Source organism: Agelaius phoeniceus, chromosome 25, assembly GCF_051311805.1.
Source record: "Agelaius phoeniceus isolate bAgePho1 chromosome 25, bAgePho1.hap1, whole genome shotgun sequence".
Lineage (NCBI taxonomy): Eukaryota > Metazoa > Chordata > Aves > Passeriformes > Icteridae > Agelaius > Agelaius phoeniceus.
Window position 1 is genome coordinate 5,192,807 of NC_135289.1, and position 17,488 is coordinate 5,210,294.

At 54.2% G+C, this 17,488-nt stretch overlaps 1 protein-coding gene across 4 annotated transcripts; it reads right to left on the reverse strand.

The window, feature by feature from the left end:
- Window positions 1-272: 272 nt before the first annotated feature.
- Window positions 273-17,111, reverse strand: STRIP1 (striatin interacting protein 1). 4 transcript variants are annotated; one of them, XM_054648781.2, is made up of 21 exons: window positions 16,943-17,111; window positions 14,735-14,804; window positions 14,393-14,467; window positions 13,712-13,846; window positions 11,628-11,748; window positions 11,243-11,311; window positions 10,773-10,879; window positions 10,263-10,390; window positions 9,201-9,383; window positions 8,270-8,487; window positions 7,934-7,999; window positions 7,677-7,740; window positions 6,947-7,018; window positions 6,171-6,245; window positions 5,905-6,002; window positions 5,295-5,421; window positions 5,108-5,208; window positions 4,443-4,509; window positions 3,614-3,718; window positions 3,264-3,468; window positions 273-969 (listed from the first exon to the last, which is right to left on the reverse strand). In XM_054648781.2, exons 1-21 carry the CDS (start codon window positions 16,991-16,993, stop codon window positions 722-724), a joined length of 2,385 nt encoding a protein of 794 aa, XP_054504756.1. In that variant the 5' UTR covers window positions 16,994-17,111; the 3' UTR covers window positions 273-721. The 4 variants fall into 4 exon arrangements, with proteins under 4 accessions (XP_054504756.1, XP_054504753.1, XP_054504755.2 ...); XM_054648778.2 differs by lacking the exon at window positions 16,943-17,111 and adding an exon at window positions 16,777-16,936; XM_054648780.2 differs by lacking the exon at window positions 16,943-17,111 and adding an exon at window positions 14,885-15,539.
- Window positions 17,112-17,488: the final 377 nt, after the last annotated feature.

The window sequence follows — 17,488 nt, forward strand, 5'->3', positions numbered from 1 at the left end:
GAGAAAACCCCAGTGGTAACAGGACAGTGGTGTCAGAAACCCCAGCACAGAGCTGGGGGAGGGTTCAGTGAGTGGGACAGGGAAGGAAGGCACAGCCTGTGAGAAGCTGCTCCCCCCAAGCAACAGACAGGGTGCAAGGTAAGACTAAAGCTGCTGGTGAGGGGCCTTGTACCCCTGGGGTTGGTGGGGACAAGGACATGAGATGAGGAACTCTCATCCCAGCCCAGCTCCAGGCAGCAGGGACAGGGACAGAGCCCAGGCACACTCAGAGCAGAGGTATCACCAAATATATATAATATATGTACAGCTCCTGCACCCCTCGTGGGGTGAAGGGAGGCCACCCCAGCCCCTCAGCCCCCACAGGCCCCCAAACCCCCCAGAGGGGCTGGGCAGGGCCAGCCTGGTGTCCCACCCAAGGACCCCACTCCCACACTGCCACCTGCTCCCCCTTGCTGGCTGGGGGGCACGAGAGGGGGGTGCCTCTGAAAGCATCACATGGGGTGGGCAGAGATCCCCCCCAAACAGGAAACCCCCAGGGCACCCCCTGCTTTGGGATGAGCCTGGAGGGAGGCTCAGAGAGGGGCAGGATGTGGTCTCAGCTCCATCCTCTCCCCAAGCCCACCACAACAGCACAGCCACGCAGAAACCCCCCCAAAACCTCGCTGCCCTGCCCCGTGAGCCTCGAGCTCTCCAAACAACCCATCCTGCCTCCCTGTGTCCATCACTGCAGCAGCTCCTCCCACGAGATGGGCCGGGAGAACACCTCCCTCTCCAGCCAGAGGTCGTAGTTGAGCTGGAAGTCCTCGGGCAGCTCCACCCTCTGGCCCAGCACGCTCTGCAGGCAGTTGTCCACCGGCACGAAGTCGGGGTTGCCGTGGGCTCGGTCGTAGCGCCGCGAGTTGAAGCGCTCGATGCTGGCACGCAGGGCACACTCCTCTGCCTGGAAATCCCAGGGACGGGCATCCAGGTCTGGGAACAGGGATGAGAGGGGTCAGAGCAGAGCTGGGGACTCCTCAGGCAGCCCAAAGGCCTCGGGGTGATGGTGTAACCCCAGCCCCATGCGGCTGCTGCTCATTCCCCCAGCAGCTGGAGCAGGGAAGAATCAGGAGGGCAAAAGCTGGAAAACTGCTGGGTTAGGATAAAGAATAATAAAGCTTTTGCTTCATAAAGAAAGCAAAAAATCTGTGCAGCACAAGGAATGAATTCCCCACTTCCCATGAGCAGGCAGGTGTTCAGCACCTTCAGGACAACAGGGCCCCACCCCAGGGAATGGTGGCTTGGATGACAAACACCATCACTCCCAACATCCCCCAATTGCTCCTTTTTCTCCCCACTTTGTATCCTGAGCATGGTGTTCTAGGGTCTGGAATATCCTTTGGTTCTGTCTCCTCCCAACAATCCATACACCCCCATGTGGGAAAGGCCTTTGTGGGTACTTAAACAAAGCACAGAGCCAGGAGCCACCAACAGCTCCACCACCACTTCCCACCACAGGGAAACAACCAAAGTGAAGCCAGGAATGGGGGCTCCCTTTGGCCCACTGGCCTCAGCACCAGGAAATGCTGGTACACCCCAAAGGACATTCCTGGGCCAAAACAAACCCCCCAAAACTGCAATGCCACCCTGTCCCACCTCCCTCATTCTGATGGTGGGCAGGGCACACCCCTCTGGGGCACCTGGACCCCCCTCAGGGAGGCACCAAACCTGCTCTTCCAGCCCAATTTAGGCCAAAAAGGGTTTTCAGCCCAGACTTGACACCCCTGGCAGAGCCCTGATCTCTGCAATGTCACCACCCAAAATCCCTCCACGCCCCAGACCTGCTGGACTGTGTCTGGCTCAGCTGGAATTTGTTTTTTCCCACAGGAGCCCTACTGGGCTTTGCAGTGGGACCTGGGAAGGTTCTGGGAACCCACCAGTATTCTGGCTCTACCAGCACTGTCTCCCAACACTCCCACCCCATCAAGTGCATGCAAGTGGGCAAGATCCTGGGAGGGGACACAGGCCAGCTGACCCAAATTAGCCAAGGGAATATTCCAGAGTCTGTGATGTCAGATCAGATATAAAAGCCAAGGAAAGGAGGAGGAATGATGGGGCATTTGTTATTTAAAACAGGTGCTGCAGCCTGGCCTCCCCAGAGTGCCTGAACATCACTTGCTGATGGGAAGTAGAGAACAAACCCATTTTTTTTCTGCTCCTGCTGTACTAAAGAACCTTATTTCAACCTACAAGTCATTCCCCAGCTGATTTTCTCTGCCCTGTCCAGCTGGGAAAGGACAGAGCAGCTCAGTGGGCACCTGGTCAAGCTCAACCAGCCAAGATCCACCAAGGTCAACCCAGCAGACCTGCCCAAACCCCAGGCAGCAAAGGGCGAGCTGGGGCACAGACCCTGGAGCAGGAGGGCTGGGAATGCCACAGACCCTGGAACAGGAAGGCTGGGAATGCCAGGGATGCCACAGACCCTGAAGCAGCAGGGCTGGGAATGCCACAGACCCTGGAGCAGGAGGGCTGGGAATGCCACAGACCCTGGAGCAGGAGGGCTGGGGATGCCAGGGATGCCACAGACCGTGGAGCAGGAGGGCTGGGAATGCCACAGACCCTGGGGAAGGAGGGCTGGGAATGCCACAGACCCTGGAACAGGAGGGCTGGGAATGCCAGGGATGCCATTCCCTGGGAATGGAGCAGGAGGGCTGGGAATGCCACAGACCCTGGAGGAGGAGGGCTGGGAATGCCACAGACCCTGGAACAGGAGGGCTGGGAATGCCAGGGATGCCACAGACCCTGGAGCAGGAGGGCTGGGAATACCACAGACCCTGGGGAAGGAGGGCTGGGAATGCCACAGACTCTGGGGAAGGAGGGCTGGGAATGCCACAGACTCTGGGGAAGGAGGGCTGGGGATGCCAGGGATGCCACAGACCCTGGAGCAGCAGGACTGGGAATGCCAGGGATGCCATTCCCTGGGAATGGAGCAGGAAGGCTGGGAATGCCACAGACCCTGGAGCAGCAGGACTGGGAATGCCACAGACCCTGGGGAAGGAGGGCTGGGAATGCCACAGACCCTGGAGCAAGAGGGCTGGGGATGCCAGGGATGCCACAGACCCTGGAGCAGGAGGGCTGGGAATGCCAGGGATGCCACAGACCCTGGAGCAGGAGGGCTGGGAATGCCAGGGATGCCACAGACCCTGGAGCAGGAGGGCTGGGAATGCCACAGACCCTGGGGAAGGAGGGCTGGGGATGCCAGGGGTGCCAGGGATGCCAGGAGGTACCGTTGCCGTAGGCCCAGTCGTCGTTGAGGCGGTGCCTCACTTTCTGGTAGATGGCTGACATGGTTTTCATGTTGCTCTTCCTCCACTGCCTGCCCAGGTACTTGGTCTGCACCTTGAGCAGCTTGAGCACGTAGAGCTGCATCATGGCCTGCTTCACCTTCAGAGCCCGCTTCAGGATCGGCGCCGACTTGAACACCACCAGCATCTGCCAGAACATTCCACAATCCAGCTGGGATGGACCCCATGGCCAACCCCTCCTCCATTCCCCTGCTCAAGCCCTGGCTTGTCCCAGGTTATCCCCAGTGCAGGGGCCTGGCCATGCTGAGTTCCAGAACAGTCCCAGGGCTCACCATGGTGCGGGAATGCTTCCACTTGGTCAGCTTGTTCAGGATGCGCAGGAGGTTTATGCAGGAGAAGAGGTTCCGCCAGCAGAACTGGTTGTTGTCTCCAGCTTCCTGTGGGGAAGGAGATGCAGGGTCAGGCAAGGGATTGGAGAGGGGATGGGGAGAGGCTGGGGTGATCTGAGGAGCCATTGGACATGGGGACAGCACGGCATGTGGGCATGGGATCCTCCAATCATGGAATTGTTAAGATTGGGAAAGCCCTCTGAGATCAGCAAGTCCAACTGCTCCCCCAACACTGCCAGGGCCACCAGTAATCCCTGTCCTCAAGGGCCACATCCACACCCACACATGGTCTCAACACTTCCAGGGATGGAGACTCCCAACACTGTCCTGGCCAGCCTGTACCAGTGCCTGACCATCCTTTTCACAAAGAATTTCTCTCCAGTATCCAACCTGAACTTCCCCTGGCACAGCTTAAGGCCGTTTTCTCTTGTCCCCTGGGACCAGAACCTGAACCTCCAGCTCCACCCTCCTGTCAGGGAATTGTGCAGAGCCAGAAGGCTCCCTGGAGCATCCTCTTCTCCAGGCTGAGTCCCCCCAGCTCCCTCAGCCACTCCTGGTGCTCCAGCCCCTTCCCCAGCTCCATTCCCTTCTCTGGACACGCTCCACCCCAGCAGACACCTGCCATCCCCATCCCCAGAACCCCAGGGGCTGAGCACAGGAGAGCTGAGGGTGCAGGGGCTGGGTGCTGGAGCCCTGCTGCCTCCTTGCACCCCAAATTCCCCCAGGCAGCAGCCCAGGTGCCAGGAGTGTCACCAATAGCAGGAGGACTCACCAGGCTCTCAGCCGTCAGCTCTGGCAGCTCATGCACCACACAGTAGGGGTAGTCCAGCACAGAGATGCTGCAGGAAGAGAGGGGTGCTCGTGCTGTTCCCCCAGATCCCCCCTGGCCTGGGGCAATGCAGCCCCCACCTCCCACACACTGAGGATGGGCTCTGGTGGGAACTTTCCAGCTCTGCCTGAGCTTGAGCCACTGCCAGGGAGGGACTGCAGAGAGGCCAAAGAAACAGGGACCCCTCCCCACATCCCCCAGGAATGCAGGTGTGTGTCACAGGCATCTTTTATGGAAAATCCTTTCCTTAGGATTTTTCCTCCTGAGAAGCTGAGAGGCCTCAGGAACAAAATGCAAACAATGGTTATCTGCTGCTGTGGAATGCAACAGGTGCATCTGGGATTGGGCTCATGTGGTTGTTTCTAATTAATGGCCAATCACAGTCAGCTGGCTCGCACTCCCTGTCCTTGTTATTCATTCTTTCTTTTTCTATTCTTAGCCAGCCTTCTGATGAAATCCTTTCTTCTATTCTTTTAGTATAGTTTTAATATAATATATATCATAAAATAATAAATCAAGCCTTCTGAAACATGGAGTCAGATCCTCGTCTCTTCTCTCATCCTGGGACCCCTGCAAACACCACCACAGGTGTGCAGCCTTCTCCTCACCTGTTCTTGGCAGTGATGTAGGACATGATGTTCTGGTTGAAGAACTTGAGGATGAGCGGGATGCAGTTGGCAAAGACCAGGTGCTGGGCCATGTACTCAAACTGGGGAGGAGAAACTTGAGTAAACAGGGACTCACTCGGGGCCCTGCCATGCCCAAAGACCCGTGGGCACTGCTGGATCACCTCACCTGGTAGATGTGGTTGAGCTTGAAGTGTTTGAGCAGGAGCAGGAGCACAGCAGAGATGGCTTTGACAATGATCTCCTTGTGCCGATTGACATCCACGCCCAGCTTCATGCTCTGCAGCACAGTGGTGCTGGGGGACACAGAGGGACAGTGTCAGCAGGAATTCTGCCCTCTCAGGGGGGCACAGGTTGTCCAGAGAAGCTGTGGCTGCCCCACCTCTGGAAGTGTCCAAGCCTAACCTGGTCTAGTGGAAAGTGTCCCTGCCAATGGCAGGGGGTGGAGCTGGATGAGCTTTAAGGTCCCTTCCCACCCAAACCATTCCATGATTCCTCAAACCTTCCCAGAGTGCACTGCAAGGGAGACCACAGCATGCTCAGCATGACACAGGGGGCTCCAGGGGCATCTACACCTGCCCTTCCCAAACCCACTCTGCAGGATCACAGAATCATTCAGGTTGGAAAAGCCCTCTGAGATCATCAAGTCCAACTGCTCCTGCAGCAGGAGGCCACCAGTTCCTGCAGGGTGCAATCCAGGGCAGAGCAGGGTCACGTCCCCCAAGGAGCCCCAGCTCCCTCCCCACCCTCAGCCAGCTCCTCTGCTCCCAGCCACTCACGGCATCTCCTCGGGCAGGACATCTGCCAGGATGTTGATGGAGTCTGTCTTGGCTTTGGAGGTGGGGGCTGCAGCCAGGAGGATCTTCAGCAGAGCAATCTGGGAAGGAGGGACAGATGGAGGGGGAATGGGAGCTGCAGGGGACTGGCAACAGGCCCCTTCCCCACTGCAGGAGGGAGGAACAGGGCAGGGCCAGGGAATGAAGAGACTTGGGATGCATGACTGGAAAGGGACTGATCCAGGGGATCCCAGTGCTCCCCAGCTCACCATGTACTGGGGCAGGCTGGGCAGCAGGCCCTGGTACAGGATCTCTGCAGGGACTTGTTCCACTTCCTCCTCCCCCTGGTGCCAGGAGAGACCAGAAAACCTCATCCCAGGAGCTGCCACCAGCACCCAGGGGCAGGATACCCCCGACCCCTCTGCTCCAGATAAACCCCTCCCCAGCAAAACAAACCCCTCAGCCCTGCCAAAAAACCAGGCAGGACCAAGTGCCCCCAACTCCCAGCCCAGCATCCCCATCCCATCCCCATCCCCATCCCATCCCATCCCATCCCATCCCATCCCATCCCATCCCATCCCATCCCATCCCACTCCATCCCATCCCATCCCCATCCCCATCCCCATCCCCATCCCCATCCCATCCCATCCCATCCCATCCCATCCCATCCCATCCCCATCCCATCCCATCCCCATCCCCATCCCCATCCCATCCATCCCATCCCATCCCATCCCCATCCCATCCCCATCCCATCCCCGTCCCATCCCATCCCATCCCATCCCATCCCATCCCCATCCCTATCCCCATCCCATCCCATCCCATCCCCATCCCATCCCATCCCATCCCATCCCATCCCATCCCATCCCATCCCATCCCATCCCATCCCCATCCCATCCCCATCCCATCCCCGTCCCATCCCATCCCCATCCCATCCCCGTCCCATCCCATCCCCATCCCATCCCATCCCATCCCATCCCATCCCATCCCATCCCATCCCATCCCATCCCATCCCATCCCATCCCATCCCATCCATCCCCACACTCACTCCTGAGAGTGGGGAGCGCAGGTACTCCTCTTCCATGTGCACCTGCACCTCAGCAATGGACGTGTACTTGTGCTGCAGGGGGACAGGGTGGGGTCACCACAGTTCTCCAGTGCTGCCCCCAGCCCCAGCCTGCTCCCACCACCCTGTTCCATCCCTCCCAGATCCCTGTCCCAGGGGTGACCTGGGTAGATGTGCAGGGTGGGAGCTGCTGGGCTCAGGTCTGGGACAAGGCCAGTAGGAAAGGGATGAAGACATGAAGAGAGGGATAAAACCTCCTAGGAAAGGGATGGAACCTCTTAAGAAAGGGATGGAGCCCCCTAAGAAAGGGATGAAGCCCCCTAAGGAAGGGGTGGAGTCCCCTAAGGAAGGGATGAAACCCCCTAAGAGATGGAGCCTCCTAAGGAAGGGATGGAGTCCCCTAAGGAAGGGATGGAGCACCCAAAGGAAGGGATGGAGAACTTTAAGGAAGGGATGGACCTCCTTGAAGAAGGGATGGAGTCCCCTAAGGAAGGGATGGAACCCCCCTAAGAAAGGAATGGAGTCCCCTAAGGAAGGGGCTCAGAAAAGCTGTGAGTCCAAGATGAGATGAAAGCTTAAGGCTGCTCTCCCATCACTAGGTGGAGGAAGGGGAAAATGGTCAGGAAAATCCACCCTGAGCTGTGATGGGAGCAGGGAGATGGGCAAGGGGCACCCACACAGCAGCAGGGGCTGCAGGAATTCCTCAACTCACCAGCTTCAGGGTGCGGATGCTCTCATGGATGGGCCTGGGCAAGCCCACCACGGTGTTGGTGTCACTGGAGGAGGGAAAGAGCCAGGCTGGGAGCAGGGCTGAGCACCCAGGGGTGGGGTAGAGACCACCCAGGGATGAAGTTACAGATCAGCCAGCCAAGGCCTTCCCTGCTGCCACATAGAGACAACAGCAGCCCCCAAATTGGCCTCTTCCACAGGCCCCCCATGATGGCAGCACTGGGCTGGCTCTGCACCCACCTGCCCAGCGTGTAGCCAATGAATTTGCTGCGGCTGGACTCCAGGAACATCTCAATGTCCTTCTCCCTGCAGCAAAGGGAGAGGGGAACAGTCACACCCTCCAGAGCATCTGGAAGATGCCCAGCCAGGCACAGAGAAAGGCACAGCCCAGGCACAGGGAAAAGCCTTGTGGTAAGATAAAGGGTGCCCAGCCAACCCTATAAGAAAACAGCCAACAAAGCAACCATCCCCATCCCAAACACCTTCCCTACATCCCTGCTGAGATTCCCAACATCCAACAGCCTCCATTTCCCTGACCCTGCTCCAGTTCTCCCAGCAGGGAGAGCCCAGACTCACCGGACCTTGGGGGCCCAGGGCAGCCCTTTGGGGCAGGTGATGCGGTCGCTGGGGGGGTGCTGGGTAGGGGGGGGCATCACTTCATCCCGTTCCAGGGGGAAGGTCTCTCCCTCCAGGCTGTTGTCATCATCATTCTCCTCTTCTTCCTCGCGGGAATCATCAGCTTTGTACGGATCCCGCTCGTTGAAGGCATCCAGGTTATCCTGCTTAATGAGGGCCTGGAGGGGAGAGCAGGAAGGGAATGTCCCAAAAACAAGCCCAGAGCCTTCTTGGAATCTCTGCTGGTCACAGTGACCCCAAGATGCGTTGGAAAGTCTCTTTTCCCAGCTCAGCAGTCGAAGAAGGGGTCAGAACTCTTCTATTCTCCTTCTCAAGGTTATTTATTGTATCTTATCTATAAAATTCTTTCTCCTGGGCTGCTGAGGTCTGTCTGGCAGGTTGGGTTGAGGCACACTGACCACCCTTGGGGTGGTGTTATCTTTTTATACTAAAAACCACGTGTACATTATTTACAGTAACTTCCCAATACCTATCACCTATGTTAGACAGTGAGCTTCTACTCTAAACCAATCTAAAAATGCCAACATCACCCAGAAGATGGAGGCCAAGAAAAAGAAGGAGAAAGACTGGACATGCCCAGATTCTTACATCTTAGCTCCTGAACCCCCATTCTAAAAACCCCAAAATTCTACTTTTCACCCCATGACAAACTAACTATCATTCTACTTAAACTTTTTTGACTTGTAATTTTTCATAGAAGGTTGCTAATTGTTTTTTCCAAGGGCTAAATCAAAGGCACAGGGGTCCTGGGCTCTGTGCAAAGGTCTCTGAGCCCCCTGGGCAGGGGCTCAAGCCCTTCAGGACAGCCAGAAGGGTTTCCTGGGTTCTGACAAGAGCCTGGCAGTGCCCTCCCTGATGTCCCTGTCCCCACCTTGTGCTCCCTCCGGCCGCGCTTCTGCTGCTGCTCGATGAGGTCGGAGGCGGAGGCGGGCGGGGAGGCCGCCCGCATGTTGCGGATCACCTGGATGCTGTCCTCGGGCAGGGGGGGCAGGCCCAGCATCTCCCTCTTCTCTGCCTTCATGCTCTGCAGCTCCTCAAACCCTCCCAGGGTGCACTGCAAGGGACACCACAGCATGCTCAGCATGACACAGGGGGCTCCAGGGGCATCTACACCTGCCTTTCCCAAACCCACTTTGTAGGATCACAGAATCGGTCAGGTTGGAAAAGCCCTCTGAGATCATTGAGTCCCACTGCTCCCACAGCACTGTCAAGGCCACCAGTAATCCATGTCACCAGGTGCCACATCTATGTGTCCTTTAAATCCACCTGGAGGTGGTGACTCCAACACTGTCCTGGCCAGCCTGTGCCAATGCCTGACCACTCCTTCCATGAGAAAAACTTCCCAATATCCAACCTACACCTCCACTGGCACAGCTTAATGTCATTTTCTCTGCCCTGTCACTGTTCCCTGGGACCAGAGCCTGATCTCCACCTGGCTGCCTCCTCCTGTCAGGGAGTTGTGCAGAGCCAAAAGGTCCCTCCTGAGCCTCCTTTTCTCTAGACTGAGCCCCTCCAGCTCCCTCAGCCACTCCAGAGCCTTCCCCAGTGACATTCCCCTCCCTGGACACACTCCAGCCCCTCAAAGTCTCTCTTGTCCTGAGGGGTCCAAATAATTCCCCAGTTTCAAATAGGAGCTGCCTGTCCTGTGCTCCTCTTGTCATTGAGAGAGGCAGGAGGGACAGGAGGTGTCCAGGCTTCCACAACTGTTCAGAACTTTCCTTTCCCCAGCCAGGGACCTTGCTTTGGGTCTATCCTCAGTATCCAGCTCCACACACCAATATCCAATGCTTCCCTGTGGGGAAAAACTTGGGATTGGGTTTAAAGGAAAACTGAACACCAGAAAAAGAGGATAGAGCAATTACAGCCAACTCTTGAGAGCAGAATTCCCTCCTCTGCCAAGTATCAAACCACACATCCCATGGCCTCTCCTTACCAGCACAGTCTTCCAGAGCAGAAGCAGCACCTTCTTCATGGGGAAGTGTGGAGCATGGCCACTGCAGAATTTGGTCACCATCCCAAAGAGCATAACAGAGAAGGGCTCATTGTTGTACAAGGGGGCTCCTGGAACCACACAGCACCATCAGCCAGGAACTCCTCATCCCTGGCCTGATCCCAATCACCAGTATCACCAGCTCCTACACCCTCCTCCCCATTAGCTCCAAGATTCTCACCTCACCCCAGACAACTCCCTCTCACCTTCCAAGGCCTCATAAACACCATCATTTCTTACCTCTATGTTTAAGAGGAAACAAGAGCTCAAACATTCCAGTTTTCTCCCAGGGAGAGAGCACCCAGCAGCAGCAAAGGCTGGAAGGCTTCCCCTGCTCACCTCCCTCTGCCCCACAAGTTGAGCAGAAACCAACCCAGTGCTGCCAGTCCCTAGAGCCAAATGCCATGTCACTGTCCCCAGCCTGGCAGCTCTATCCTGGCTCCTGGTCCTCACCCAGCTCTGCTCTGAAGGTTTGCCTCATGCTCTTCCACTCAGGCTTGTCCCCCTCAGCCTCCTGGCGCACAGTCTCCACAATCAGGTACATGATGTTCAGCAGCACCCTGCAAAAACCAGGGCAGCTGAATCCCTGCCAGGGATAAATTATGGAACCACTGCCAGCACCCAAGGAGAAGCTGGAGCAACCCAGACCACATCCACAATTCATCTGCTCCAAACCAGCACACAGGCACTGGGGGAAAAGTCTCTACAAGTCCCAACAGGAAAAAAAAATCTGCTTTCCCAAATTTTAGTGCTTTCATATCCCCAATCTGTTCCATTCCTGCTGTGCAGGCTGAGCACAATGGACACCTGCAGAAACTCTCAGAGCTGGGACAGCTGGGACCCCTTCCAGTGCCTGCCTCAGGCTCCCAAAGCCCCCAGAAAACCCTGGAGCCCCTCCTGGTGCCCCCATTCCCACTGCATACCTGAGGTCAGTGCTGTCAGCCAGGGAAATGGCAGGTTTCCTCACGGCACTGGAACAGGCTGCACTGTTGCTGCAGAGGGAGAACAGCTCAGAGAGAATTTGGGGGAATTCAGACTCTGCCATGGGCACTCCACGTGCCAGCTCCAAACCCTGAGTCAGACACTGCTGCCATGAACTCCCTGTACCCAGCACAGCCACGTAAAGAGGAGCAGAGCTGCCTGTTTGCTGCCAGGCACTTTGATTCATGGGGAATTTCAGGAGAAATCAGGTAAAATCCTACATTACACATCCACCCAAGATGTGTAATGTGGGATTATACCTGGACAAAGGGAGCCACTGTGGCGAATTTCAGAGCCACTCCTGAAGTGTTTTCCCACAGTACTCACTCAATCTCCATGTTGAGCAGCTCCACCAAAGCGTTGAAGGTTCCCACTTCCAGCAGGAGGAAGATGTTGTACCTCATCCAGGCCTGGACCTCGGCCTCAGAGCTGCACTCGCCAAAGGTGCCTGTGAGGAGACCCTGCTGATGCCAGCCCCAGGGGCCCTCCCACAGCACCTCGTATGGAAAACACACCCACAGCACCTCGTATGGAAAACACACCCACAGCACCTCGTATGGAAAACACACCCACAGCACCTCGTAAGGAAAACACACCCACAGCACCTCGTAAGGAAAACACACCCACAGCACCTCGTATGGAAAACACACCCACAGCACCTCGTATGGAAAACACACCCTCCCAACTGAGGGAAAAATCAGCATGCAGGGCATGGAGCTGCCCTCTTTGGATAGTGAATTCCAGGTCTGCAGAACTGGGGTAACATGGGGAAATCAGCCACATTTTGGGCCAAACTGCTCTAAACTATCTGGTCTCATGAGATTCAGCTTGGTTCCAGACATCCCAGGCTGAATGAAATCCAAAAGGAATGAAAATTCTTCTAAATGTTATATATTAAAAATAATTTGTAAGTATCGTATCATATTAATACTATATATTCATTATATTATAGATTGATATGTTACATATAATATATATAACATATTGTGTATAATGTATAATATATATTATATATATAATATATATATTATATATTATATATATTATATAATATGAATAACATAAACTATATATTACATATAATATATAATAAAATATACACTTATATTACATATTATAAATATATATTTTATATTATATATTATACATATACTTGTTATTCATTATGTTATTCAGCATTTCATATATAATGTATAAATATATTAAATACACAATACATTATATATAAGACATAACATGTAACATAATATATGTAATATATAATATACAATATACAGTATATTATATATAATATGTATTGTAGAGTATATTGTATTATGTATTACATGTAGTATACATATTAATTATTTTTATATATATACTATATATATGAGATTATATTGTACTATGTTTCACACATACATAAAAATGTTACATATAGTATACATAATAATATATTTTTATGTATATGTATGACATTATATTGTGCTATGTCTCATATATATAGTATACACATATAATTATAATATGTATTCTACATGTAACAGCACAATAGAATTTACAACACATATTATAATACAATATACATTATACTATACGTAATACAAAACTCTATATTACCTATAGTATTATATACAATTGTATTATTGCATATATTGTATTATATATTATATACATATATAATTCTATTATATAGTACATATATTGTATATAATACCATTGTATTATACAGTATACATACTATATACACTATATAAAATGTACCAAACATTTATAAGATACATAAAGATTTATATATCTTGTATCTTATGTATTTAAAAGATGCCTTCTCTCTTTCATATGTCTTATATCTATATCTTATATATATCTTATGTCTAGATCTTATATCTGTATCTTATATACATCTTATATACAACTTATATATACATCTTATATATAACATATATATTATATATAACTTATATATATCTCTTAGATACATCTTACATATATCTTATATATCCTATATATATATTATATATCTTATATATATCTTATATATAACTTATATCTATATATCTTATCTATATCTTACATATATGCTATATCTATATATCTTTATCTATATCTTTTATATCTTTATATATCTTTTATATCTTATATTTTATATATATAAACGTTATGAACATAAAAGAGTTTATATTAAATATTTAAATATACACACTATATAAAACAGTTAACATATACAACATAACACATACAACTGTCTATCTAACTGTACAACTCTACTGTACAATATATATAATATATTATATATATGTTATATATTGTACAGTAATATATATTATATATACATAACTGTACAATATCTATAGTATATATAACATACACATTACAGCATAACCCATTTCCTGGAGCCAGCAGGGAGGAAGCAGGGGGCAGGGCAGTGTCACCTTGTGCCACGTAGAGGATGGCGCGTGCCACGCGCAGGCGCCTCTCGCGCGCCGTCACCTCCAGCCCGTCCAGCAGGCGCATGGCGTGCGTGCGGTGCTGCGTCCGCTCCAGCTCCGGCCACTTCTTGTCCCGCACTGCAAAGCACAGCAGGGCTCTGGGCACAGCCTCAGCGGGGCACAGCAGAGCCAGGGAGAGCTGGGGATGGCTGAGGGCTGAGGGATGGCTCTGCTGTCCAGCAGGGGATTAGAGCAGTTGTGGTAGCATGGAAGGTTCTGAGCTGCACGGGACCCTGAGGTGTTTGGAATGTCCTGAGCTGCACAAGGATCATAGAGGGCAACTCCTGACACTGCACAGGACACCCCAAAATCTCCCACCGGGTCACTGAGAGCACTGTCCAAACACTCCTGGAGCTCTGGCAGCCTCAGGGCCGTGCCCATTCCCTGGGGAGCCTGGGCAGTGCCAGCACTCTCTGGAGGAAGAACCTTTCCCTGATCTCCTCCCCTGACACAGCCCCAGCCATTCCCTTGGGTCCTGTCCCTGCTCACACAGCACAGAGATCAAAGCTGCCCCTCGGGAGTAGCTGCAGAGCCCAGTGAGCTCTGACATCAGGCTCCTCTTCTCTAGAGAAATCCCTGTGCCTCCCCAGGGGAGAGGAATGCAGAAAAAGATGCAGCTCTTACTGTGGATCCTGAAGTCCTCCTCGAAGCATTTTCGGTTGAGCAGGAACTCTGGCCCCTCTGTGTAGCTGTACAGTTCTGCCAAAAGAAAAGAAGCTCCAAAAACCTGCACCGAGCTGCAACTCAGCCCTGGGAACTGCAGTTTTAGCAAAATATCAAAACTTAATAAAACCCCACCCAGTGTAAGGCCAAAAATATGAACTACACATATCCTGTCCCTTTTAACATCAATATAGCTTTTAAATATAATAATAAAGCAATACTGGAATTGACAGAGTTCATTTAATTCTACCAGGAGAGGAAATGATGGTTGATTAATTGACCCATCACAGAATTATTCCTTACCTGATAGCTCTGCAGTCCATTTATCTGTGTCTGCATATTCAAACTCCAGGTCTGGTGACTCTGAATAGCCCTGAAAACACGGGGGAAAAATCAATTCCATTACAGCATATTTTAGGAAAACCAAACCCCCTGAAAACACTCACAATTCACCTCATCCTCCTGCAAATCCAGGGCTGGTCTTCCTGGTTTAGGGACCAAAAACATTCCTGCAGCAGCACAAACGTTACCCAGGCAACTCCAGCCCACCTCCTGCGTCTGCACGGGCTGTGCTGCATCCACTGCAGCACCCCCAAAGCACGGGGGGAGCCCCCAAAGCACAACAAACATGGCAGGACACAGCGAGAGGGTTCTCTGAGATCAAGCAGCACTCGAAGCTCACCCATTTCACACAAAATTGGGAAAATTTGGGCTATCCCCTTGTGCTATCCCAGCAGACAGGATTAGTGAGGATGAAATAACTCCAAACAGCTTTGGAGAGGCTGCAAAAACAGCCAGGAAAACCTTTAGTGCACAAAATAACAGTTCCCTTTACAGAAGTCAAGAACATCAACCCACAGCGTTTCAGGGTACCCAGCCCTGAGTGGGGCAGGTGCACAGCAAGACTCACAAATTTCAGGATCCTGAAATCCACACCAGAACTCTCCTGAATTATGAGGCTCCCACTCCTGAGCACAGGGAGGATCCAGAACAGAATCCTCACCCACCCCTGAGTGAGGGCAAGCCCATACAAGAACCATCCCAAATTTTGGGGCACCCACTCCAGAATGAGGGGCAGAACCAGAGCAGAATTCTCCTGAATTATGGAACTCCCACTCCTGAATGAGGGGCAGAACCAGAGCAGAATTCTCCTGAATTATGGAACTCCCATTCCCGAGTAAGGGGCAGATCCACACCAGAACTCTCCCAAATTTTGGGGCACCCACTTGTGAGTGAGGAGCAGACCCTGAGCAGAATTTTGGGACACACATACACCTGAGCACAGGGCAGACCCACACCAGAACCCTCTCAGGAGACCCAGCCCTGAGTGGGGGGCAGAGCCACAGCAGAACCATCCCAAATTCTGGGGCACACATTCCTGAAGATAATGAACCAAACCCACACAAATCCTGGGGCACCCACCCCTGAATGAATCCACAAGCAGGACTCTCCTAAATTTGGGGGCTCCCACTCCACTCCACATCAGAACAATCCCAAATTCCAGGAGTCTGAGAGAGAGGTAGCTCCAACCACCTCAGCTTCTCCAAGATTCCCCATCACATCCCTCCCCTGGCATTCCAGGGACTTTTCTGAGGAACCGTGGGAGAGAACGGCTCTGGGGCCATCCCAGGAATGAAAGGCTTTGGAAAAGCCCCGGGACACCTCAGCTGCACACAATGACCCCAAGGCTCAGGGTGATCCCAGCACCGCGGAGTGGCCCTGGCGGGGGGTTGGTCACCTCTGGCTGGAACCATCCCTGGTCCGAGCACGGCAGCGGGACCCGGACCCCACCCCGGGCTGGAACCGCCCGGCAACACCGAGAAAACCCCCGGATGGGCTGGAGACCCCCGGGCCAGCCCTGTCACTCCCGTTTGGGACCGGCCGACCGAGCCACCCTCCCGGCCCAGCCCGGTCACAGCGGCCCGGACCCGGGGAAGGGATGGATGGACGGAGGGAAAATCGGCACCGACCGGCTCCGGGCAGCCCAAGAGCCGAGCAGGGAGAGGCCTCTCGGCTCCACAGCCCAGGGAACCGGTACCGAGGGAGGGGCCAGTCCAGGACGGGCCCTGGAACCCGTACGGGGACACCGGAGCCACCGGCCGAGCCGGTCCGGGCTGATCCCGGGGAAGGCGGTGCCCGAGCAGGGCTGGAAGGGCCGGACACTGGCACCCCTGGGCACCGGCACTACGGGCACTGGCACCCACAGGAACCCACGAGCACCGGCACCGACCGAACACCGGCACCGCCCCCGGGCACCGGCACCCATGGGCAGGCCCTGGACGAGGCCCGGCGCGGCCCGCCCCGCCCGGGAAGGCCGCCCCACTCCCGGCGGTGGCGGCGCTGACCTCGGAGTCCTTGCGCGGCGGCCGGGCCAAGTCGCGGCCCCTCCCGGGCGCGGCCGCCCCGCCGCGGCCCTTGTTGTTCCCCGGGACCGGGACAGGGCCCGGCCCGGGGCCGCCACTCGGCTCCATGTCGGCCGCTCCGCCGCGCCGAGCTCTCGCGAGGACTCACCCCCTCCTCTCGCGGGAGCGGCAGGGAGAGCCGGGGCAGCGCCGCCGCCATGTTGGGAGTGGCACCAGGGGGAGCGCCGGTGTCTCCGGTGGGTGCGATGCGGCTCCGCCCGCCGGCCCCGCCGCTCCGCCGTGGCGGCCGCGTCACGGCCGGCGCTGCCCGCCCCCGGCGGCCACGGACGGCGCGACACACGGCCGAGCGGCCGGCCCCGCCCCCGCGCGGCCATCTTGGGTGCGGCGCAGCCCTGGGCGCGGCCATGCTGGGTGTGGCACTTCCGCCTCGCCCCAGGGCGGGCCCAGGCGCTGGAGGCCGCCATGTTGGGAGTGGCGGAACAGGCAGGTCCCAAATTGAGGGGCCTGGAACAAAGGAACGCTCCAGTAAAGGGGCTGGGGGGGCTCAGATCCCAAATTGAGGGGCCGGGAATAAAGGAACGCTCCAGTGAAGGGGCTGGGGGGGCTCAGATCCCAAATTGAGGGGCCGGGAATAAAGGAACGCTCCAGTGAAGGGGCTGGGGGGGCTCAGATCCCAAATTGAGGGGCCGGGAAC

Bases quoted from the DNA above. Each gene is read 5' to 3' on its own strand.
- STRIP1 (XM_054648780.2), bottom strand. From the start codon at position 15,061: ATGTTTGTTGTGCTTTGGGGGCTCCCCCCGTGCTTTGGGGGTGCTGCA. The intron at 11,749-13,711 runs GTGACACTGCCC...GTCTCCTCACAG, and splicing joins CATCCTCTACGTGGCACAAG to GCACCTTTGGCGAGTGCAGC. The intron at 4,510-5,107 runs GTGAGGAGAAGG...CTCTTCCTGCAG, and splicing joins TACATCACTGCCAAGAACAG to CATCTCTGTGCTGGACTACC.